Raw genomic sequence first — 22,291 nt, 5'->3', positions numbered from 1 at the left:
ATCCCCGACTCGTATCTCAAGATAGACGTGTCTACATGATTGCCACGACAATAATAAGCAAACAGCCACGGACTTCCAGCCCAATACCAGTATAGCGACGCTTGCTCGATACGGATAAAGGTCCTCGGCTCGAATCCACATCTGAACATGCAGACAGCACCAGCCAACCGGTTCACCTCAATCCTTTTCCCAGCGACCATTTTCCAGTAGGGGCACATTTCTGCCCTCCGCGACCAATCAACCTGCCAAATGTACAAGGCCAAAGCTCCTGCCACCCAATCACAACCGAGGTTGACGGACGCAGCCGAAGAAGACAAGCAGAGCGGCTGTGGATGGATCTCAATCCCGGCGCTCTCCACCAACTGGGGGAGTCTAGGACAGACAGAGTAATCGACCGACTGACCGTGGACTCGGGCCAACTTTCTTGTCGCAACTACCGTCCTCCCCCCAAGTCCAAAACTCCCTGCTCAATGGGGCTCGTCGTGTTTCCTCCATTCTGGCTAACTCAACCACTAACAAAGACTAACGACTGAGTTAGACCCGGCCCTAGAAACCCCTCTTCAAAATTGATAAGCCCCGGAAGTTAACTATCTCACAAATCCTTTCTCCTATTATTACCACTGACAGACACGAGGATGACTTGGTGACCTCCTCCCCGGTCTTCCCCCTCTCCTCCCCCTTCTTATATAGTATCATTTTGTGTTCCTTGTCAGCCACGCCGCCTTTGTGCGATGCAATGACTACGAAAAGGGAAATTTGATCTTGTTGCGCCCCTGTTCTGCTGCTCCCCAGAGATGCTTGGTAGGCAGCTTTGACGAGCGCAAGCTAGCCCGTGAAAGTCTGTCGCATCCTCACGAATAGCCCATCTTCTTCTCCCCGTGTCGTGTCTGGTTGTTTTTGTTTATTTTTTTTATTACAATTTTCTTTTTCCGCCAGAGGTATCTCGCAATGCCGGGGGATAGCCAACCGTCCGCTGATGTCACTCATGCCGAATTCCGTCATGGTACTGCTTCACCGCAAAGTAAATACCGACATGCTTTGCGCGCCCCCGCTCTGGACGAACCCGCTCCGGTCCAAGGCATTGGACAGGGCAGAAGCGACGGGCGCTCTCAATCCAGACGTTCCGACCATGATCCTGAGGGTACCATCACCCTTAAGAAACAGGGACGTCTGGTAGGGCCGGGGCTCAAACCGGTGAAGAGTCAAATGTTCTACTTTGTCGATTCCAACTCGTCCTCCCGAGAGAAGCGGGCGCATGTGATGCGTCACCACGTCCAAGAGAAACGAAAGCAGCGCAAGCATTGCAAACACGGCGCGGAGGCTGAACATCCCATTCGGCCTTTACGATGTCTGCCATGGCAGCAGAAGAAATTCGGTCTGGATGCGGTAGACAGCGAGGACGTCGGGCCCGAGCAAGTCCAAGCGGATCTCGATGATGAATCTCTAGTAAGTTGTCCTCCAGTGAGGGGTACGTTGCGCATCCATTGCGAATCTGACCAAAATGGCTTCTAGGCTTCATCTGGACCTTCGTCCCTCTCACCCCCGTCGCACCCATCCAAGAATCTCAACCTTGCATCGCCTCTCACGATGCTCGATGCATCAAGAAAAGATCCTTTTCGCAGTCTGCCAATGGAGTCGTCGCCGGAGAACGCCGTTTTAGTCGACTACTGGACAAACCGGCTGACGTACTGGTCGGGTCAGAACAAATACATCAAGGACCAGATCTTTCGGTCGGCCATGTGCCATCCGTTAGCGTTTCAAGCAGTCATCCTGTCTTACTGTTCCCGGTGGAGGTCGCAACTCCACCAATTGGAGGACGGCGATCACGTCCACAACCACCCCCGACAAGTGGTAACGGGCATCGACAAAGTCATGAGCGGGTCTCTACCAATGGACGCAGACCACCTAGGAATGACCCTGTCGGGTTTAGCATTACAGGAAGAGCGCTTCGGCGACCGCCAAGTTTCAAGAGGCTACGAGGATCAAGCCGTCCAAATGCTGCGGTCCCGCGGGGGATCCAGCAAAATCCACGAAGTCATCCTCCACTTCGTCCGGTACCTCCTTATGCCATTGGAATCATCCATCAGCCCCGAAGGCCAGCAATGGCTGGGCACATTCCTCCGCGGCGCCGAACAACTAATGTCCGCCCAAAGCTCAGACGCATACCTCACATCCGTCCCGCAGCGGCGGGCCGCATTCGGCATGGACAGCCCGCTCTTCCCGCTCCTCTCCAGCGGACCCCACCCATCCCAAGTCCCGCTCGACTCCCGCGTCTACGTCGTCCAGGGCGTGCCCACCCAGGAGGTGATGCGCACTGCCGCCCTAATCTACATCACGGCCGCGCTGTGGGACTTCCAAGACCACCCGGGCAAAACGGCGCGCTTCCTCGACCACATCCAGAAGGCGGCCAAGTCGCACGGCCTCGACCGCACGCCCGCCTGCGAGACCTTCATCTGGCTGCTGCTGGAAGAGTCCTACGAGGCAGACCTCAAGGACCCCGAGCGCGGGTGGTCCACGGGCGAGCTGCTGAAGGTGCACAAGCAGCTTCGTCCGGATTTGCAGTTCCATTTCAACGAGATCCTGTTTAGCTTTCTGGCTCTGACGCCGCCGATTCGCGGGATTGACGCGTTCGAGAGCGAGTTGTGTGCGTCTTCGGGGCCGGATGACCCCGATGATGTTTGATACCCTACCTACCCTTCTGGCTTGTGTTGAGCGTTTTGAATGTATTTGGATTTGTATATAGATTTTGCAATTGATATTTTAGCGACTTGCAGGCAGTCGCTTAGTAATTTTTTTTTCCTTCACATTTTAAGATAAATAGAGGGCACATACAAGAGTCAATCCCTTATCAGGTTGTGTTAAACCTATCAACAAAATCATTATTATCATTCTTACTGCCATTGCAGTTCATCAATTCCACTATAAGCACCACTCTTAGAACTAGACAGCTACCTTACCTTACCAAGCAAATAGCAAAAATAACCAACCCCAATCCAAAAAACAACCCCACTTAGCAAATCCTACGTCAGAATTTGTCCAATATATACCAACTCCATCCTCCATCCCCCGCCCCCGCCCTCCGTCATATATTATATTATCTTACAATGATAGTAGCGCCCCGCCCCGTGTCCCTGTCAGAACCTCCCAGCCACACAGCATACATACATCATACATACATACCTTTATGGAGTACTCCGTACTTAGGTGTTTCATCGATAGCACGTAGTGGCAAAAGCAAATCCCTGCACTCACCGACAGTCTAGGCTGTGACAGGTCGAGACATGACATCGTGCTTGGCGGTTGTTTTTGTTTATTTGTTGTTTATTTAATTCGTTTCTATATATATATATATCATTTGGTGTGGTTTGGGGGGGAGCATGCTTGTGTGGGGTAATTGACGTACTCTTTTGTATGTATATGTATATGTATATGTAGGTGTATATGTAGGTGGGTGGTTTAGTTATCATAGGTACTCGGGAGGTTGAGGTTGGTGTGGATGAAATATATATACCCTCTTTTTTTCTTTCTTCCATTTCCCAATTCATTCTAGGAGACCACGCTGGGGACCTTAACTAGACATGAATATACGGAGTACTATAATAATGATAGGGTTAATCTGCAGTTCTATACCTAAAGAGCGAATGATGACGGCATTCAGTTCTTACGGTAGTGTTGAGTGTACTAATATAGTGTACTGATCGCATGAAAAGTGGCGCAATATCCTTTACCTACTTATCCTAATACGTTATTCCTCACTTGTTAATATACTTACTACGTAGGTGTCATAAGTTTTTACCCAGCCACAAAACCTCTAACCAAGACCACCCAATCAGGCAAACAGCGGTTGGGTACAATTAAGATGATGATTGCGATGACGATAGACAGACAAATCAGTCACACAAGAATGCACCACATCGTGCGGAATCTGCCCAGCTGGATCGGAATGACGCCATCCATGAATGTAAATAATATGTAGAACCAGCGCTGTGGAACTATCGAGTGTGGCTTGATAGGGGCTATGGACTGAGTTTTTTTTTTCCTTCCTCTCTTTTGTGGTTCCGGCTCGGACGATGGACGGACTGGATTACAGTAACGTGAGATGCCAAACTAAACCAAACTAACGATAATAAGATTGTGGGAGATGATCTATGGCTTGGCGAGGGTTTGTTAGTTTAGGACTGGTTCCTACCAGATGGGTAGGAAAGTCTGTTTTATCAACTATTGGTTAGTTGTCCATGGGTGGAATTGGCTGTTCTTTGGGAGGATACAGGGGGGATGGTTGATTTTAGGGCATACTTTCCGCACACATAGATGTGGATGAAACACTTGCTTGCGATGTTATTGTCAGCCGTGGTTCGGGTAGATTCTGTAAGTAAGTAGTGATGATCGGAGAACATTCCCGGATGAAACTCCATCAGAAATGATTTTGTCTGCCTACTACCTCCAACCTATCCTCACGGAGATGCCGATCGTCGTCGTGTCCAAGATCTGCATTCAGACGATCGGTGCCGCCGTGGTGGAGACACGGGCTGCAAATACCACCGTCCCATGAACAAGACAAGACAATTGTGGCGACATCCACCGTCCTTCCGATGTAGAGATATGGGTCGGGAGAGAGATGTATTTGGAAATCATCCAACACGCAAACAAATCCATAGACGGTGGCTGGAGAGGATCATGCTCAGAGGACTGGGGGATCGTGGGACTTGTCCTGTGGACCCGGTCGCATCAACTGGGAATAGTTTGGATCTGATCAACGGAAATCCATTTCCTCTTCGGTGACTAGCGATGTCCCTTGCTCCAGCCTCCCCTGGAAGTAGAGGCATTTAGGAAATGAAATTTGGGGTTCACTGTTGTTTGATTGACGTCATTCTCATTGGGGTGTTCTATATTCTATCCCTTGGTATGAGACAGTAAATAAACAATAGACAAGACAGAATACGACAAAACAATAAGACGAGATTGAACGAGATTGAATAAATGATAATAGGATTGAAGAGGGCAGCGAAAGTGGTCAGGGAATGCAAGCGCCCGGCTGAGCTCCAGATGAGGATGAGGTGGACAGACTGACTTGTCACGATGGGAAAGAAACTTTCCTCCCCCCAGGGCCCAATTCAATTCGGGTCCGAGATTCAAGGATTCAGGGTGCATTTGCCAATGATAGACAAGGTCGTGGCTGAACTGTCGTCACCCACGGAACCGCCCATGGCCCACCGATCTCTCCCACCAGATCAAATGGGGTTACAGATTCTTTTTCTTGTCTCTTTTATTTTTCGCCTCTTGGGTGGGGAACAGCTGGATGACCCTCCCATCCCTATCGATCGAGTCAGTCAATTTGGTTCTGTCCATGGATTGAGAGGGGCGAATTGGCATGTGTGTTTTACCGTCTGATTGTCTTACTGTCTTAACTGGCGATGAAGACCGAAGAAAGTAAAGTTAAAGCTTGAGACAAAATTAAGAACGTAAACAAGACCCGATCTGGATCGCCCCTCTCTGCCTTAGCTAGGTACCTCTAGTGTCTCTTCTCCTTTGTTTCTCGTAATTTGAGATTTTTATCTCTGGGTTTTTACTTTTTACACTTCCCTGCATTCTTTCGTTCATCTTTTGGGTCGCTTGTTAAACCATACTAATTCTTTCTTTCGTTCTTTTCTCCTCCGACCTCCCGCCTCTCTTTTCTCTTTCTCTCTTTCTTGTCTTTCTCTCGTCCTTATACTCTTCTTTCGCTACCTGTGTGACTCTCTGACGTGGTCACCACGGTCGGCTTTCATCCCAACAGACATCGAAGCTCAATCTCGACACACCAAGGGTCATAAGGCCCTCGGTCATCATGAACCTCCGTGATGTTGGCCTCTCCGGCCTTCATCAGATGGCCCGCCGTGCGGACGAGGATCCCAAAGATACCTCGAACTCCGGCTTCGGCCTCGTCACCACCATTGTCCCGACCTTGGCGGTCGCCCTGATCATGGTCGTGCTCTTTATCATCCTGCGCCGCAGTGAGCGCCGCATGTACATGCCCCGAACCTACCTCGGCGTCTTGCGACCCGAGGAGCGCACTCCCCCGTCCTCGACCGGGGTCCTCAATTGGCTGCGGGATATGTACAAGATTCCCGATGAATATGTCTTGCAGCACCATTCCATGGACGCCTATCTTATGCTGCGCTTTCTCAAGCTCGTCTCCATGATCTGCTTCGTCGGCACCTGTCTGACCTTCCCGGTCCTGCTACCGGTGAACGGCACGGGCGGCGCTGGTAAGAGGCAGCTGGATATCCTCAGCATGTCCAACATTAAACAAGAGGGCTATGCGCGCTATTTTGCCCATACTTTCATCGCCTGGATCTTCGTCGGTAGGTCCTCTGAATGTTAGACCGTAGGCCCGGAAGTCGAGTCTAACCGCCGTGCTCTAGGTTTCATCTTCTACACCATTACCCGCGAGAACATCTTCTACATCAACCTGCGCCAGGCCTATTCCCTGTCGCCGGCGTATGCCAGCCGGCTGTCGTCCCGCACGGTGCTCTTCACTGCAGTCACCGAGGACTACCTGGACTGCGACCGGATCCGCAGGATGTTCGGCGTCGAGAAGGTCAAGAATGTGTGGCTGACCACCGACACGGAGGAGTTGCAAGACAAGGTCAAGGAACGCGACGACGCCGCCATGAAGCTCGAGGCGGCCGAGACCAAGCTCATCGTCATGGCGAATGCTGCCCGCCGCAAGGCCCTCAAGAAACAAGGCCACGCCGACGACGATCCGATTGCCCTGGAGACCATGGGCGGAGAACCCGATGATGAGTCCGGCTCCGTCGCCAGCCGTTGGGTGAAAGCCTCCGACCGACCCACCCACCGTCTCAAGATGATCATCGGTAAGAAGGTTGATACCATCAACTGGGCGCGATCCGAGATCGAGCGCCTCAGCCCGGAGATTGAAGAACTCCAGGCCAAGCACCGAGCCGGCGATGCGAAGCTCGTCTCGTCCGTGTTCGTGGAGTTTTACTACCAGGCTGACGCCCAGGCCGCTTATCAATCCGGTATGCTCCCATCTTTGAGAACCCATCTAGATTCACGACCCGTTGCTGACATGCGTAGTCGCACACAACCTGCCCCTGCATATGGCCCCGAGGTACATCGGCCTGGATCCCACCCAGGTGATCTGGCAGAACCTGCGCATCAAATGGTGGGAGCGCATCATGCGCTACACGCTGAGTGTTGCGTTCGTCTTTGCTCTCGTTATCTTCTGGGCGATTCCCACCGCCTTTGTTGGTGCCATCTCCAATCTCAACGCCTTGACCAACATGCTGCCGTGGCTGAACTTTATCTACAATGCGCCCGGCTGGCTGCGCAGTGTCATCAACTCGCTGCTGCCTTCGGTCTTGATGTCGGTCCTGATGGCCATGCTGCCGATCATCCTCCGTCTGATGGCTAAGATCGGCGGTGCGCCCAGTCTCGCGGAGGTGGAATTGACCACCCAGAACTTCTACTTCGCTTTCCAGGTCGTTCAGGTTTTCCTGGTCGTGACCATTGCATCGTCGGCATCCAGTGTGGCGACCAAGATCATCGAAAACCCTGCGAGCGCCGCCAGTCTCCTCGCTAACAACATCCCCACTGCCTCCAACTTCTACATCTCGTACATCATCTTGCAGGGCCTGTCCTTCAGCTCCGGTGCTCTCTTACAGATCGGCGGACTCATTGTCGGCAAGATCCTGGGCATGTTCTTGGACAACACCCCGCGCAAGATCTACACCCGCTGGTCGACCCTCGCTGGTCTGGGCTGGGGCACCGTGTATCCCGTTTTCACTCTGTTGGCCGTTGTTGGTACGTGTTCCCCTTGAGCCTGGTGACTACCAAACATGCTAACTCGATCGCAGCGATCACTTATTCGTGCATTGCCCCGCTGGTCATTGCGTTTGGCGCAATCGGCCTCTACCTGTTCTACTTCGCCTACCGCTATAACATGCTCTACGTGTCCAACGCCGACATTGACACCCAGGGCAAGGCGTACGTGCGTGCGTTGCAGCACATCACCGTCGGCTGCTACCTGCTGATGGGCTGTCTGATCGGTCTCTTCGCGATTGGCGCAGCCGGAAATTCTGTCGCCGTGGGGCCCCTGATCCTGATGATCATCTTCCTGGTGTTCATCATCATCTACCACGTCTCGCTCAACAACGCGATGGAGCCCCTGATCAACTACCTTCCCAAGAACCTCGAAGCCGAGGAAGAGGCGCTCCTGGCCAGTGAAAAGGCCGACATGCACCGGGCGTCAGACCCTCAGCCGGAGGGTTCTGCTGCGAATGGAGCCGGCGAAAATGGCGAAAAAGGTCGCGTGAGCAACATCGCCAGCGTTGACTCCGCCGAGAAGGGCCTGACCGGTTCCTCCGAGGTCCCTCAAGGTAACTTCCTCGTCCGCTGGCTCCACCCACACAGGTTCAGCGGCTACACCCAGATGCGTCGTTTGGTGCCCAACGCGCACGATACGACTAGCTACGCGCCCGAGGTCGAGCGGAACGCATACTTCCACCCCGCCATTTCCTCACAGCCACCCCTGTTGTGGATCCCCCGCGACGAGCTCGGCATCAGCCGACAGGAGATCCAGCACAGCAGCAAGGTGATCCCCATCACGGATGAGGACTCGTGGCTGGACGAAAAGAACAAGATCCACTGGGATATGGACAAGGGCATTCCCCCTATCTACAAAGACAAGATCCATTTCTGATCGATTGTCTGCACTTGGTGGACGTCTAGCCGGTTGCGCTCTGCGGTCGCGGCCGTAGTATGGATGAGGTCTATGTTACACTTCTTGATACCCGATAAACCACTGCACGTTGTGTTGTTATATACGCTGGAGGTTAATGTTTGAAGTAATGTGCCATTTAATGTTGGCGAGGTGGTTGTTGGAGTATATTATGGATGGTCTGCATCAATCGAGCAACTACAATATTTGGTAAATCAAAAACCACTGTAATTTGGTAGCGGTCCTGAGCAGAAACGTGGAATTCCTGTGTATAGACTTTCGAGCAACATAAGTGGAAATGAATGTGGATCCACTATCAAATGTGGCTGGTTGCTATTGATAGCCCGATCAAACCAAACAAACAGCCAGATCGCCACTCATCCATCACAAGCCAGACCAGACCGATCATCTCAAACACCGCATCCCAACAAGCCATCCATCCAATTCAGCCGAAATCGACCCCAACCGTGATGGATGGTACCCTCTCACCATCCAGTAAGACGGACAAGCAAATTAGAGAATAGAACGACAAAAAGAACAGCAAAAATGGCGCCAACCATCCGCCCAACCCTGAGTCGCAAAGATTCCAACGCCTCCGAAGACGACTTCTTCGACATTCCCGACGAGCCGCTCCTCGCCATCCTAAAGCGCCAACTCCGCCACGTCCGCACCTGGGTCGTCTTCGCCCTCATCCTCCTCTACCTCTTCTGGCCCAAGTCCGATCCCCCGCCTTACCAGGTCACGCCCCGCCAATCGCACGTCGACTACAACATCGTCGACTGGTCCCGGTATGGCTACACGGTGTACGCGACGTCTAGCGCCTATATCTGCAATGCGCTGATGGTGTTCGAGGCGCTGGATCGGCTGGGGAGTCGGGCGCGGCGCGTGCTGTTCTATCCGGAGCAGTGGGATGTCTTCATGGAGACTGATCGCGGCAGGGACGAGTCGTTGTTGGAGACGGCGGCTGAGAGGTACGGGGTGCAGTTGGTGCCTGTTGATGCGTCAATGATGCGTGCGGCTGGAGGTATATTTTCCCTTTCCATTTTACTTTCCACCTCGGAAAACTCTACCGGCAAAGCTAATCCCTGTTAAAAGGATCCGACGAACCATGGGACAAAAGCATCACGAAGCTTCTCGCCTTCGGCGAAACCGAATTCGACCGCGTCATCCACATCGACACCGACGCAACCGTCCTCAACAACATGGACGAGCTCTTCTTCCTCCCCTCCGCGAAAGTAGCAATGCCACGCGCGTACTGGGCCCTCCCAGACACCAAACAGCTCTCCGCGCTCGTCGTCGTCATCGAGCCCTCCTACCGCGAATACACTGCGCTAGTGGACAACGCGGGCGCAGCCATCTACGGCCAAGTCGGCGTCAGCGAAACCACCCAGTACGACGTGACTCTTCTCAACGACCGGTACGCGGACTCGGCGCTGGTGCTGCCGCACCGGCAGTACGGGCTCGTGACGAGCGAGTTCCGCCGCGACGACCACCGGAACTTCCTGGGCAACGAGTATGAGGATTGGGATCCGGAGCGGGTGCTCGCTGAGGCGAAGATCGTGCACTTTTCGGATGCGCCGCTGCCGAAGCCGTGGATCATGTGGCCGCAGAAATTGCTGGTCGAGATGCTGCCGAAGTGTAAGATCAGTCCTGGGACGGCGCAGGAGAGTGGCTGTCAGGATCGGCAGGTGTGGAGGGATTTGTATAATAACTTTCGTCGTCGTCGGAGGGTACGTTCTTATTTCCCTCTCTTTTTCCTTTTCCTTCTTCTTCTCCCCTCAATCATCACATGCAATTCACTAATACTAATGATGCTACAGGACGTCTGCCGTCTCCTCAGCTACCCAGCCCCGGAATGGCCTCCCAAAGGTAACAACCAAGACGCGGAGAAACAGCCCATCCCCGAAGACGAGGAGCAGTTCTAGCTTGGTCTTGATGTCGGTATGGGTGGCGTTTGGAGATAGGGTTGATTGTTTATGTGTTTATACGTCAGATACTATATAGTTCATATATCCACCTGGTTGTGGATTGTTTTACTCTGGTTCCATATTGTTTGGAGTTGTAGTATAGTATCTGTGATTTTGGAATGTCATTTCTATGTGTTTCGGGTAAGGTAGGTAGGTACCATTGTTTCATAGCAATGTTAATTGAATCTCTCATATCTCATTGAATACCCACCCTACCATCATCATCATCAATCATTCACCATAAGCAGACATCTCATAAATCTACCCACCACCCTATCCTCTACTCATCTAATATAGCTATCTAGCAAGTAACCAAGCAAGCTATCTCGCAAACCAGATAGAAAGCCCCAATTACTCAAGTTTCCCCGCCTTTATCGGCCCAAACACATCCGTCCACAACTCGCTCGCCTCACCCAGGAAATAAGTCAAGTCAACATCAGCCAGACCGGCGTCGTCATCCCCTTCCATCGTCTCCAGCTGGGACATAAGATTCTCCAAACCGAAGGCTTTGCCCGTTGCTTGGGTGGAGCCTGCTTCGAGCATGACGTTCACGATGTGGATGTGGAAGTGATAGTAGGTTGGTTGGTCTGTAATTGTGTTAGTACTTACCACCTCACAGCCAAGGAAAAAGAAGGGGGGGGGGGGGGCATACAATGCACATAAAGCTTCAACTGATCGACCTCCAATTCCGGAAAAGCCCGCACAGTCCCCTCCAACAAGCGCTTCCTCAAAACCCTCAACCAAGGCAAATGCCTCTTCTTCAAATCGCGCAAACTCCAAATATCCCTCCTCTGCACCAGCCCCAACAAATGCAGCGACCCCATCGTCTTCCGATCCCAGTTCAAATCCGGCAACACGAGGAACGCGTCTTCGCCTTCCCCGTCCCGCAGTATGACGTCCTCCTGCTCCGTGCGGCCCTCCAGGATATTGAACACCCAGTTCAGCCGGCCCTCCTCGCGCTTGGCTTGCATGTAGGGACGCACGTGCGTGCTGTAGATGGAGGGCGTTTCGGTCACGACGCGGAGGACTTGGGAGGAGTATTTGCGGATGTGTTGTTCTGTGCAGGGCCAGATTAGGTTGAGTTTGAGGTCGGATGGTGCTGCTTCTGTTGCTTCTCCTGCTGGAGAGCCGCATGAGGACGCCATGTACCAGCGGTAGATGTCATTATCGCCTAGGTTGGTGACGCGCGTGATGGCTGCATGGAAGGCTTGCAACGCAGCGGGGGATTCGGTCGCGAAGGCGGCGCGCTCGGCTGTTAGGATGCCTTGTTGATTGTTGATTGTGCCGAGGAGGGTGATGCGTCGGCCGTTTTGGTCTGTTTTATGGCTTTATTAGCTGGAGGGCGGGGTTGGTGGAGGGGATATGTAGGTGTAGTTACCTTGGTTGAGGAGCCGGGTGATCTCGAACTTGGAGACCAGTGCCTCGGGGGATTCCTTCTCCTGGGTGTTTGCCATGGTGGAATTGATGGCTTGGTGGAATTGATTGAGTGGATGAATGGTTGGTGAGTTTGTTGATGATGGTGTTTACTTGAGGGGCAGAATTGTTGTTGAGCCTTATCAGTGCCTTATCGGCTGGTTTATGCCTGAGGCAGGGAGTGGCGTGTGGGACCGCATTTCTGCTCCGCATATATTCACCACCACATCATTATCATTTCATGTATTATGTTATTATGGACATATCATAGAGATTCCTATAGCGTTCATCCGCCGTTGGATTTTAAAGTGGAAGACATACCCTGTCAGTCCACCGGATATACACTCGCCCGCCATCCACTCCCCGCAATCTGGATGACCGTTCTCGCGGAAGCCCACGGATAGCCTATAGCTTCATGATGGGAAGAGCGTTTCTCCGCCTCGTCTAGAACAACATCTATAACAACGGTGTCCACAACCAACGCATAAAAGCAGGCGTGTCTCCCACGCCATAAAACAGCTCACATGTATACAATTTTCGGTCCAGCAATTGCTACAGCTAAACACCATGCCAACCCCATGGCCCCCGACGACCATCCCAAATGAACCAGGTATCGCCACATTCTCCCTAGGCAATTCCAAACACCACAAACTACAGCCTCGTCTCGAGGAAGCCGCCAAAGCAGGATACAAGCAGATCGACCTCTTCGATGAATGTTGGGCTTCCTACCTAGAGGAGCACGGGCTCCCGGGGGCCCAGCTCTGGGACGCCACGGCGGAGAACCTCGCCGTCGCACGGAAACTCGGCACATTAGTGAAGTCGCTCGGGATGCGCATCGCGTGTACACAGCCGGCGCGCAATATTGAAGGCATCAAAGACGCGGCTGAGCGGCGGGCTGCGCTGGACCTCGTCGCGCAGCGATTCCCCTTCATGCGGGCCTTCGACACAGACCTCGTCTTCCTATGCGCCAGCATCCGGAAAGACCCCGGCGTGACGTCCGATCTGAAGACGGTAGCGCGGGATCTCGCAGAACTAGGCGACATGGCGAAAGCATTCTCAGACACCGACGGCGGGCGTCCACTGCGGATCGGATACGAAGGGTTATCCTGGGCGACGAGAAACACATGGGCATCTACCTGGGAAGCAGTGCGCATGGCGAATCGGTCAAACGTAGGGCTCGTGCTAGACGCGTTCAACATACTGGCTGTGGAGTTCGCGGACCCGTACAACCCCGCTGGTCATGGTCGTGTCTATCCGACGCTGGGGGAGTCGATTGACGTGCTGTGCGCGTCTATGGCGGCGCTGGTCGCTACCGTGCCTGGAGACCGTATTTTCTTCTTTCAGGTTGCTGATGCGGAGAGGGTGGATCCTGTGACTTTTCGGCGGCCGACGGATGCGAATGTCCCGGCTTTGATGCCGTGGTCGAGGGCTCACAGGCTGTATCCCTTTGAAGAGTCTCGTGGTGGGTATATGCCGGTTCAGTTGGTGGCTGCTGCTGTGATTGCGACGGGGTATCAGGGACCCATGTCGTTGGAGGTTTTTAATAGCTCTTTAAATCAGCCGGAGAGCGATGTGCCGGCCGGGCACGCACGTCGTGGGATTGAGGGTTTGAGAAAGCTGGCTGATGCTATTCCTGAGGTTTCACCGTTTTGGGAGATGTGGCAGCAGGGATGTCGACAATTTGGACAGATCACGTCGTCGATGCGTCCTGAGCGTTTATGACAGGATCGCGAGCTGTGCGGAGATGAGTGATGTTGCTATACCACCTTTATACATACTAGGAGCGTTTTGCGCAACAACCATGATAGTAAACTCGTGGTTTTATGATTCGGGATGTCTCACGGAAGGCTTTACATTTGTACATTATCCTAGTCTTTCCATATCCTTGCCTCTGTAATCAATCCCAAGATAATATTGACCACTCGGCTACCAAAGATCATGACACTCTTGGCCTTCTTAGCCTTTTATTCCGTGCGACAGATAAGGACTATCAACTTCAATAACACAGACGGGGCGAAAATCCGCAGAAGTATTTCGGAGAAAGGTTAGATATGATTCGAAACAGAGAGCTGCACCGAACAAACTCACTGGTAATAAAGAAAATTAAGCATACACAATCAGCCAGATTGTGATTGTGGTAGAGTTCCTTGCGGTTGGATTAGATGATGGGTGACCTGAGAGCCAGAAAATGCAAGCCTCCAACAAAACAATCTCATGAGCTATCTGGCCCTGATCATACGAGAATGGAAGGTTCTCCTTCTATTTTGCTTTTTATTCCCAAGAGAAGCGGCCGTGGGGGTTCCAGTACTCCGAGTCACGTAGACGAGTTCTTCAGTGTTTCCATAAATCAGTGAAACCTCAAGGGGGCCATTCAACTTCGAGAAAACATGGTACGCCGATTTGAAAATCATTTACCTTGATGACATCTTATAAACACAACAGGCGGTGGCAATTTTTGTATTTGCTTTATCAAGTTCGTGATCTTAGCGTCCTTCATATTGTCGGTCATAGGGACACTGAATATGGAAAAGGGACTTCATCACAATCTCAAGAACCGATTGCTGTCTCGACGAAGGAGTCACCCGGGAGGCTAGATAAGGCAAGATTGGTAGGTCTTCGTCTGTGTCTGGTTCAGCGACTCTGTCGTTGCTTTTGTTGTCTTGCGGGTACAGCAAGGGCCGAAATCGGGTCCATCACTTAAAGAAACAAACCCTCATGTGACAAAAGGGTCTACAAACCTTTGTAATTCTCTTATCAAAATGACTCGCTAGGGGATTTATCTTCCGTTTGTTCTTAGTCTATTAGCAGCGATGGCCACTCATGTGTTTGAGGGTTTCGTGTTTGGGGTGGATCTACTTCCATTAGTCGCACCAAGCCAACCTATAATGGGATCTCATTTGAGTAAGTTAACATATAGAGCAGAGATTGCTATATATTTAGGTATCTAACTTGTTTGAGGATTCATGGTCAGCCTCTATCTCCCATTTCAGCGGTGTCTCAGAATCGGATGCCGTGATCGGAGGGTTTTCCTCAAGCTTTCGTTTCTCTTGAATTAAGCAATCTCGTAGCAAGTTGATGGCTTCAACATCGTGACCTGACTATTTCCAGGTAAAGGCCCTTCTAGTTAGCGGGTTAGAATGGTCCATGTCGCGCTTCCTCTGATATTTCTTCAACACCTGCACCTGGAGCTGCTCCGCCTTCTCCCACTGGCCTTGGTTCCGGTATGTCAACGCGAGATCAGCCATGCTTAACAGCGTTTCCGAATGATCAGCGCCGAGTATAGTTTTGCGTATATCTGTCACGTGTATCACAAGCTCCTGGGCCTCTGCCCACCGGCTCTGGTTGATATAGGTTAATGCTAGGTCGGTCATAGCAGATAGCGTGTCAGGATGTTCAGCGCCGATTATAGTCTTGCGCATCTCTATCACCTGTACTGAAAGCTCCTGGGCCTCTTCCCATCGGCTCTGGTTAATGTAGATTGATACTAGGTCGGCCATAGTAGATAGCGTGTTAGGATGTTCAGGGCCGAGTATAATCTTGTGCTTATCTATCACCTGCACCTGGAGCTGCTCAGCCTCTTTCCACCGGCCTTGACTAACGTAGATCCATGCCAGCTTGACCATACTGGTCAGCGTTTCAGGATGATTCTCGCCAAGAACCGTCTTGTTCGTCTCCAACATTGCTTCGACCGGTGCCGATGCTTGGTCCTCGTCTGTTGTTCTCCACGACATAAACTTTGAACTATATCCCACTTCTTCGCTGGGGAGAAGCTTCGAGAAATCAGTCGGAATTTGCCGATATTCTTCGGAGGCAAAATATCCAGGATCGCTTGCCTCCGACTCTGTATCACTGGTTTTGTCTTGAGAACTCGCATTCACCCCCCGCACCGAGGCCTTCGAATCTCCACAATCCTCCTCTTCATTAGTATTGGGTAATACGAAGAGGGCGATGTCCTCCATATGAGCGGCAAGATGTTTCTGCAATGCCGACAATGGGAGCTCTTCTCCACAGACAAGACATGGGTCTTTCTCGGGGTCTGAGATATCCACCTGGTGATTGCAGAGATCTAGAATGACGCCTAACTGACTTGGTGAGATTGATTCATCATAGTGTTCTCGAATATGAGTTGACATTTCCTTCCTGTTGAAACACGTCATCTGGCATACTTTGCAGACATATTTGCGCCGGTGAATTTGAAGCTCGTGATAGATCCAGTCGTGCCGGCTGACGTACAGCTTCCCACCGTTCTGGCACTCTTCGAATGTGCAGATGTAGGGACGGAGGTCGCGAAATACATGGCGTCTATAGAGTATCTGGTAAGCATGATTGGACTGCTGCAGCACTCGAGGGATGACTCACTTCCATGACTGCCTGTCCTTCATCTTGCTAGACTCAAGAGTCGTCCCACAGTACGGACATGAAAAAGTGGTTTTATTTTCCTTGACGGGGGGATTTGGTACAGAATTGTAACGCCCTTGACCGACGGCTGTGGGCGCATAGACGGTCCGCGGCCGTACGTTGGTCTTTGTGTCGTGAATGTCTGAGACAGGAGCAGTAGAAAAACTTTGTTTCGACACAGCTGACCTGGGACCTTTCTGCTGGAAACCAGGAATGGAAGGCTGAAAGGTCGGCGCTTGGTTTTTTGGTTCGTGTTTTTCTTCCACTTTTTTGGTGTGATACTGGGCCAGACGTGGGTTGGCCAGTCGAGCTGCATTGATAGTCTCTTGGCTGGGGTCATATGGATGATCAGCCCAGTATTGAAATTGTTCACGTCGTCTTGTGTTCGCTGCTGCAAGTCGTTGGCAAAACCACAGAATGTCTTCAACGCCATACCCCGTCAACTCTTGTCCCATCGGAGCAACGTTCTCAACCTCAAAATCGATACCCTGCACGCCCCTAGTCAAGCCGCGCCATTGTAGCACCTTCTCCGCCACATGGGTTTCGTCAAGTCTGCCGAACGCGACACTTAGTGGCACGTGGTCAGGGTTGTTGAGTGTGGCTATATGTGATCTTGAGTTGATAGAGCTGATATATTTGTCTGCAATCTTCGGGCGCCGCAGCAAAGCAGACAGGTCGTATAGCGATCGGATCTGCCCCAGTATCTGCTGGACCAGCAGACGAATCTTTGGCACCCTATAGTGGTGGTGTTCGCCATCTTCGCTCAAATCAGACTCCGAGTCGGCGCTAACACTGCTAATCGAGTCACGGTCTGATCCAAGGACAAGATCACGCTTTCTTCTAGCGATACATGTGGCTAAAAGCAAGGTTAGATTAAAGTTTCAAGTGCCCAACCTATACGGTTTACCTTGACTGAGGAGTGCTTTGAGTCGCATGAGAATGGCCTGCACCAAATCTCTGAGCTTATCATCGTGCCGTAGGGTGTCGTCCAAAGACCCACGAGCTCTTGCTGGTAGTTCTGCCTTAGTCTGATCGCCCCAAACCTTGACCCTTCCGTACTCTTCTAGTATCTCGGGAAGATGAACCTGCTCAAGACAGATCACACGGCAGTCCTTTTCGTCGAGGACAACAAGGAATTCTGCGAATGACTGTATGCACTCTATGTATAACTCCGAAAGAGATGAACCAGGCGCGTCAGTTGAGGGAGCCGTCATGACGGTGAGCGAAAGAAAGTTCCGGGTACCGAAGCCTCAATATTGCTTTCCGGAAAGAGATTTGAAGGTCTGGCCTTCGCGAAGTGCACAAACCCGTGGTTTCTACCATGAAATGGCACCACTTCGTTATGTCGGAAAAGTGGGGGGCAAAGGATGAGAAACGTTGCTATCGCACAGGGATCTCTGAGCCAATGGGACCCATGTGTGGTTCTATTGCTGCATTCGCCTACACTACAGTAGTGACCTAGCTACCTACCACCTAATCCAAACCAGACCCTGCCACGTGTTGCATGAGATTCCCTGGTCACCAACCCCCGCATTGACGCCGGCGGGATCAGATCGCATCCTGGCACATTGAGCCCCTCGCTCAACCACAGGCTCTGCGACGTCAATGATCGCTCAGATTTTATAACTGATCTGTGCATTTATAGGTGGCAAACTACACTGATGCTTTGTAGGGAAGCTCAGTTAAATTTTATTCATTACTATTGGAGTAGGTAACCTTTCGGTACTGTAAATGAGTGAGATAACCCACGCTACAAAAAAACGTAGCTGACGATGACTCGCAAGGTGGTTGCACCACAGATATGGCCGAAATTGCTGGTCTTGCTTTGGGAGGTATACCAATCGCGATTTGGGTTCTTGAGAAGTATGCGGAGCCCTTCGAGACTTTTCACCGTTACCGCACCTCAATAGAGACTTTTCAGACCGACCTGACCTTGCAAAATCGACAACTGCAGACGACTCTTTGCAACCTTGGACTTGATGATCAGCCATCGAGGGAAGACCTGCACAAATGCTTCAATACCAAGTTCCCGAGTATCTCTCGCGAACTGATTACTATCGTTCAGCGTATGGACGATGTTACTGCTAGACTTTTGAAGGGCCTAGACGTCGATTTCAATGAAAAGGTATAAAGTGCTGTTGCTAACGATCAAAGCCGAGCTAACCTGCGACTGAATGATTAGCCGAATAGGACTCAATGGGAATGGCATCGAGTGAAACATAGCTTTAGCATTAGAAAGCGCAAAAAAGTGATCGACGACCTAAGGCGTTGGAATGATGACTTAAGGAGGGCTGTTGAGAAACCCGAAATGCCTGCAGAAGATGACAGTGGCACAGTCCAAAAGCTCAAACGCCGCTTCAATATTGAGCGTTGCAATTCAATCCGTCAGTGCTTGAGCTCGCTTCACCGAGCACTGGAACGTGGATTTGGTTGTGCCTGTTCACCACCTCACCAAGCTGCCATCGATCTTGACTGGGAGACAATCGAATCTAGTGAAGCTAAATCTTTCAAAATCGCTCTATCGTACGGAACACACTCGCAAACGCCCCAGCTGCTTGATATATGGCGAAAGCTTCATGTTACACCACATTCCCCCAGCAAGATATCCAGCTCGGTTCCTAATTTACAGATTCCACCGCCCACTTCTGTTAGAGCTTCTTCCCCATCTTCTCTCCGATCCAAGATTCCGCACTTCAGATTCCCTTCACTGTCCCGGACACCATCACCGCCACCTACTCCGTCGGTTTTGTCATCGGCGTCGACTGCTGTGTCAGCCACAGCGAGTACCGAAATAACCAGTCTCTGTCATATATCAGACACAGCATTCAATCTATGGACACTCGAAGGCTTCCTTAAAGACTCAGACGAGGACCAAGGTCGACAATTCTCCTTCGACCACAACCAACCTGATTTGCCAGAAATCATCAAAGCAGTTCCTCTCAAGTCTCTACTTTTATCTCACGAGCAGCCAGCTCGGCGACAAGCCCCTTATGTTCCACTGTCCGCAGAACAGAGGTACGGCATGGCCGCCTCCGCCGCCTGGTCAGTCTTGCACCTGAGTGGCAGTCCCTGGCTCGGTGACCGCTGGGACGAAGAGCAAACGAACATTTTTCTCGAGAGAAAAAAAGGTGACGGGGAAATTTTCTCTCGATACCCATGTGCGTCGTATAGATTTTTACCGCCAACAAGTCCGGAGCAGCCAGTCGCGGATGACTTCAGCTATCTCATCCCTAACAGAACTGTCTTCGCACTTGGAGTTCTTCTCATCGAGCTCTGCATCAACAGGCCATTTGCAAATATCCGGCAGACCAGTGAGAGCCTGACGGCAGCCTTGCAGCTTGATTACTACCAGGATGTGGTGAGCAAGCTGGAAGAGGTACGCCTTATTGCGGGAGACTCCTATGGAGATGCAGCGGAACGTTGTGTTAAGTTCACGTTTCCAGGGCGGGATCTCTACAAGAATTTTATTTTCTCTCAGTTTCGGCAGCAATTTTACGACGGTGTGGTTGCGCCGGTGCAGGCGACTTATCTGCGGTTTCAGGATTAGTACATTCCTGTCTAGGCTCTGCACCAGGGACCGTACGCTATGCTCTATTTTCTGCATGTCCGAAATCTATAGATATAATTCTCATCTTCTGATATTACCTTCAAGTAGCGCATGATTACCGGCGACTTTATCCCTCTCCTATACACTCCCTCCCGGATTAGGTTTCTACAATAGGCCCAGGTATGCTCCTTGCCTACTCAGTTATAGGTTCATGACTCTTTGATAGCCCATTGATGGAACAACATTCAAACGGCGTCTTATAACCTTTGTTTCATGGGTTGGTAAACTTTAATCAAGTAAAAGGACCCTACATGAATATCGAAGAATATCATGAATGCAAGGCCGCTCGAAGTAGATGGCAATACTCCGCTGACACCTTGCGTCAACATCTGCACAGAAGATCTGGGAGATTCGGTAATCTCAACAAATTAATGGCCCTGTCTTTCATGACATACTACTTCACTCGAAATCTGTAGGCTTCCTCGACGGGGCCTTTACTACGGTACGCAGAAAGGGGTATAAGGGAGAGAAGGAAGACTCAATTCTCTATTTGACTGATTCCGCTAAGTACTAAATACATGCAGATATTGTTCCGGCAGAGCAGGCGCTATGTAACAAAATCTTAGCCGTAACCGTTCGTCCAGGGGGTTGGTATGCGAATAGCCCTAATTCATCCGCGGCGGAGGCAATCTCAACCACGCAGAGGGCGAGTGCCGTAAGCTCCCACAACGTGCCCAATGTATGTCTAGCAGCTTTTGGACTATATTTTAGTGCCCGTTTTTGGCTGCTTCGTATATCAATAGTCAATGAACTGGCATATATCAACATTGGTGCGGTCATTTAACAATAGCCGCAAGCCCATGGATATGGTGTCTGGAGTCAATAGTATTTCCTCTTGGTCTTATTTTGACCAACACCTGACCATTTCTATCATATAGTCAGCCATGACTAGCATAGTGTATCAGGACAATACACCGGCCATTAATGGCTTTGACCCGGTTTGAGATGTCTGTATCTTTTTATCTCGAGCACTGGACCAGACCGACTGTCACTTCTGGGAAGGACTAGTTCTTCGAATAGCGGAAAATGAAGGTTTTCAACTATATTTTTGAAGAGATGGCGTTGGAATGAATGAAAGAGTAATTGCCACCTGGTTATAAAAGATATTATGAGGCTTTTGAGCCTTGATAGTGACACTATACTCAGACAAGCGGGGGCAGAGAGACCAGAGTAGGTAAGAGAGACAAGGGAAGAGAGATCAGAGGGATGCCAAGAGCAAAAGTAGGAAAGAGTAATCGTATTGGAGTGGAACGTGTGGAGGGGCCGATGAAAAAGGTCGAAACATTGATGATATTGATGATCTCAAAGCTGTGGAAGAGGTTGCAAGATTGGAAGAAAAGTCAACATACGAATGTTGTGGGAAAAGCTTTGCAAGCACTGCAAGTCAGCTGACTGGTCTCAACCATTCCACAAAACGCAGGTGACACCTAGAATTCTCGAACAGTGATCAGTTAAGGAAAGAGAGTAGGAAGGAACACATTAGCAAAACACTGTTTCCCTTCTATATGAGGTAGTTCACATGGTTAAGAACAACAAGAATCACAACAATCTTGATTTTTCACACGATTTTATCCTCCTTCGACTTCGCATGCACCCTGTTTATTACAACGATTCCCAAGCTATTACTCAAGCAAGCACCTATAATTGTGGGTTGTTAGCTTCAGGATAACTTGGGTAGCATTCGAAAGTACCAAAACCAAGCAATCCATTGACTGCTCGGTAGTCTTCTCTATCTGGCAGGTAGAAGAACCGTCCATTATATATTCGAATGCTCCGTAATACAAGAAACAAATCAACAAGCTATACCGCACTTCAGGTATGCTGCTTGCCACTAGACCAAGGGGTCAAATACATTGGGCTTTCTTGCTCAGTATCCTCTTATATACCAAGTACTTGCCCTACCAGGACCATTCCTAAGATGTACGTTTCAAAAACTATATCTTTCCCAAGCGGGGTCTTACTTCCTATACGTGTAGTCAAGCTTCTTGACCATCTTTCTATAGGGTTCTCCTTTGGTCATCGAGTATCTTTCTAGTTAATTTATCATAAGACAAGGGTATCCGTTCTTCAATAACAAAGACAGGGGGGGTAATCCACAAAGGTGGATCAGAACAAGAATGTAAAAAACAGATAAATATTGTTTAACAAGATAGCCATGCCAAGCAAATTTCTCAAGGAATGAGG

At 50.7% G+C, this 22,291-nt stretch overlaps 9 protein-coding genes across 9 annotated transcripts; 5 read left to right on the top strand and 4 right to left on the bottom strand.

The window, feature by feature from the left end:
• Positions 1 to 583: 583 nt before the first annotated feature.
• On the top strand, positions 584 to 2,774 carry BDW47DRAFT_25704 (uncharacterized protein). The gene is made up of 2 exons (XM_024818584.1): positions 584 to 1,446; positions 1,513 to 2,774. The coding sequence occupies exons 1-2, from the start codon at positions 949 to 951 to the stop codon at positions 2,680 to 2,682; spliced, it is 1,668 nt and encodes a 555-aa protein (XP_024676211.1). The 5' UTR covers positions 584 to 948; the 3' UTR covers positions 2,683 to 2,774.
• A 1,700-nt stretch (positions 2,775 to 4,474) lies between these two features.
• Positions 4,475 to 5,171, bottom strand: BDW47DRAFT_98031 (uncharacterized protein). The gene has a single exon (XM_024820555.1). It carries the CDS (start codon positions 5,149 to 5,151, stop codon positions 4,894 to 4,896), a length of 258 nt encoding a protein of 85 aa, XP_024676210.1. The 5' UTR covers positions 5,152 to 5,171; the 3' UTR covers positions 4,475 to 4,893.
• A 123-nt stretch (positions 5,172 to 5,294) lies between these two features.
• Positions 5,295 to 9,007, top strand: BDW47DRAFT_98029 (putative DUF221 domain protein). The gene is made up of 4 exons (XM_024820554.1): positions 5,295 to 6,344; positions 6,405 to 7,022; positions 7,081 to 7,806; positions 7,860 to 9,007. The coding sequence occupies exons 1-4, from the start codon at positions 5,828 to 5,830 to the stop codon at positions 8,702 to 8,704; spliced, it is 2,706 nt and encodes a 901-aa protein (XP_024676209.1). The 5' UTR covers positions 5,295 to 5,827; the 3' UTR covers positions 8,705 to 9,007.
• A 261-nt stretch (positions 9,008 to 9,268) lies between these two features.
• Positions 9,269 to 10,647, top strand: BDW47DRAFT_114896 (nucleotide-diphospho-sugar transferase; the record flags this gene model as incomplete). Its single annotated transcript, XM_024814734.1, has 3 exons — positions 9,269 to 9,746; positions 9,818 to 10,452; positions 10,543 to 10,647. The coding sequence occupies 3 exons, from the start codon at positions 9,269 to 9,271 to the stop codon at positions 10,645 to 10,647; spliced, it is 1,218 nt and encodes a 405-aa protein (XP_024676208.1).
• A 185-nt stretch (positions 10,648 to 10,832) lies between these two features.
• Positions 10,833 to 12,171, bottom strand: BDW47DRAFT_98027 (putative mRNA decapping hydrolase). Its single transcript, XM_024820553.1, has 3 exons — positions 12,068 to 12,171; positions 11,342 to 12,004; positions 10,833 to 11,276 (listed from the first exon to the last, which is right to left on the bottom strand). Exons 1-3 carry the CDS (start codon positions 12,141 to 12,143, stop codon positions 11,041 to 11,043), a joined length of 975 nt encoding a protein of 324 aa, XP_024676207.1. The 5' UTR covers positions 12,144 to 12,171; the 3' UTR covers positions 10,833 to 11,040.
• Positions 12,172 to 12,355: 184 nt separating this feature from the next.
• BDW47DRAFT_98026 (sugar phosphate isomerase/epimerase family protein) lies at positions 12,356 to 13,971 on the top strand. The gene has a single exon (XM_024820552.1). The coding sequence runs from the start codon at positions 12,670 to 12,672 to the stop codon at positions 13,822 to 13,824; it is 1,155 nt and encodes a 384-aa protein (XP_024676206.1). The 5' UTR covers positions 12,356 to 12,669; the 3' UTR covers positions 13,825 to 13,971.
• A 1,048-nt stretch (positions 13,972 to 15,019) lies between these two features.
• Positions 15,020 to 17,857, bottom strand: BDW47DRAFT_25640 (uncharacterized protein). The gene is made up of 3 exons (XM_024818583.1): positions 17,408 to 17,857; positions 16,462 to 17,356; positions 15,020 to 16,404 (listed from the first exon to the last, which is right to left on the bottom strand). The coding sequence occupies exons 1-3, from the start codon at positions 17,712 to 17,714 to the stop codon at positions 15,201 to 15,203; spliced, it is 2,406 nt and encodes an 801-aa protein (XP_024676205.1). The 5' UTR covers positions 17,715 to 17,857; the 3' UTR covers positions 15,020 to 15,200.
• A 188-nt stretch (positions 17,858 to 18,045) lies between these two features.
• BDW47DRAFT_98023 (uncharacterized protein) lies at positions 18,046 to 20,095 on the top strand. The gene is made up of 4 exons (XM_024820551.1): positions 18,046 to 18,207; positions 18,285 to 18,363; positions 18,455 to 18,625; positions 18,683 to 20,095. The coding sequence occupies exons 3-4, from the start codon at positions 18,569 to 18,571 to the stop codon at positions 20,045 to 20,047; spliced, it is 1,422 nt and encodes a 473-aa protein (XP_024676204.1). The 5' UTR covers positions 18,046 to 18,207; positions 18,285 to 18,363; positions 18,455 to 18,568; the 3' UTR covers positions 20,048 to 20,095.
• Positions 20,096 to 20,595: 500 nt separating this feature from the next.
• Positions 20,596 to 21,019, bottom strand: BDW47DRAFT_98022 (uncharacterized protein). The gene has a single exon (XM_024820550.1). It carries the CDS (start codon positions 20,885 to 20,887, stop codon positions 20,618 to 20,620), a length of 270 nt encoding a protein of 89 aa, XP_024676203.1. The 5' UTR covers positions 20,888 to 21,019; the 3' UTR covers positions 20,596 to 20,617.
• Positions 21,020 to 22,291: the final 1,272 nt, after the last annotated feature.

This window comes from Aspergillus candidus (genome assembly GCF_002847045.1).
Source record: "Aspergillus candidus strain CBS 102.13 unplaced genomic scaffold BDW47scaffold_2, whole genome shotgun sequence".
Taxonomy (NCBI): domain Eukaryota; kingdom Fungi; phylum Ascomycota; class Eurotiomycetes; order Eurotiales; family Aspergillaceae; genus Aspergillus; species Aspergillus candidus.
Note: the sequence above shows the minus strand (reverse complement) of the source record. Positions and strands in the feature narration are given on the sequence as shown.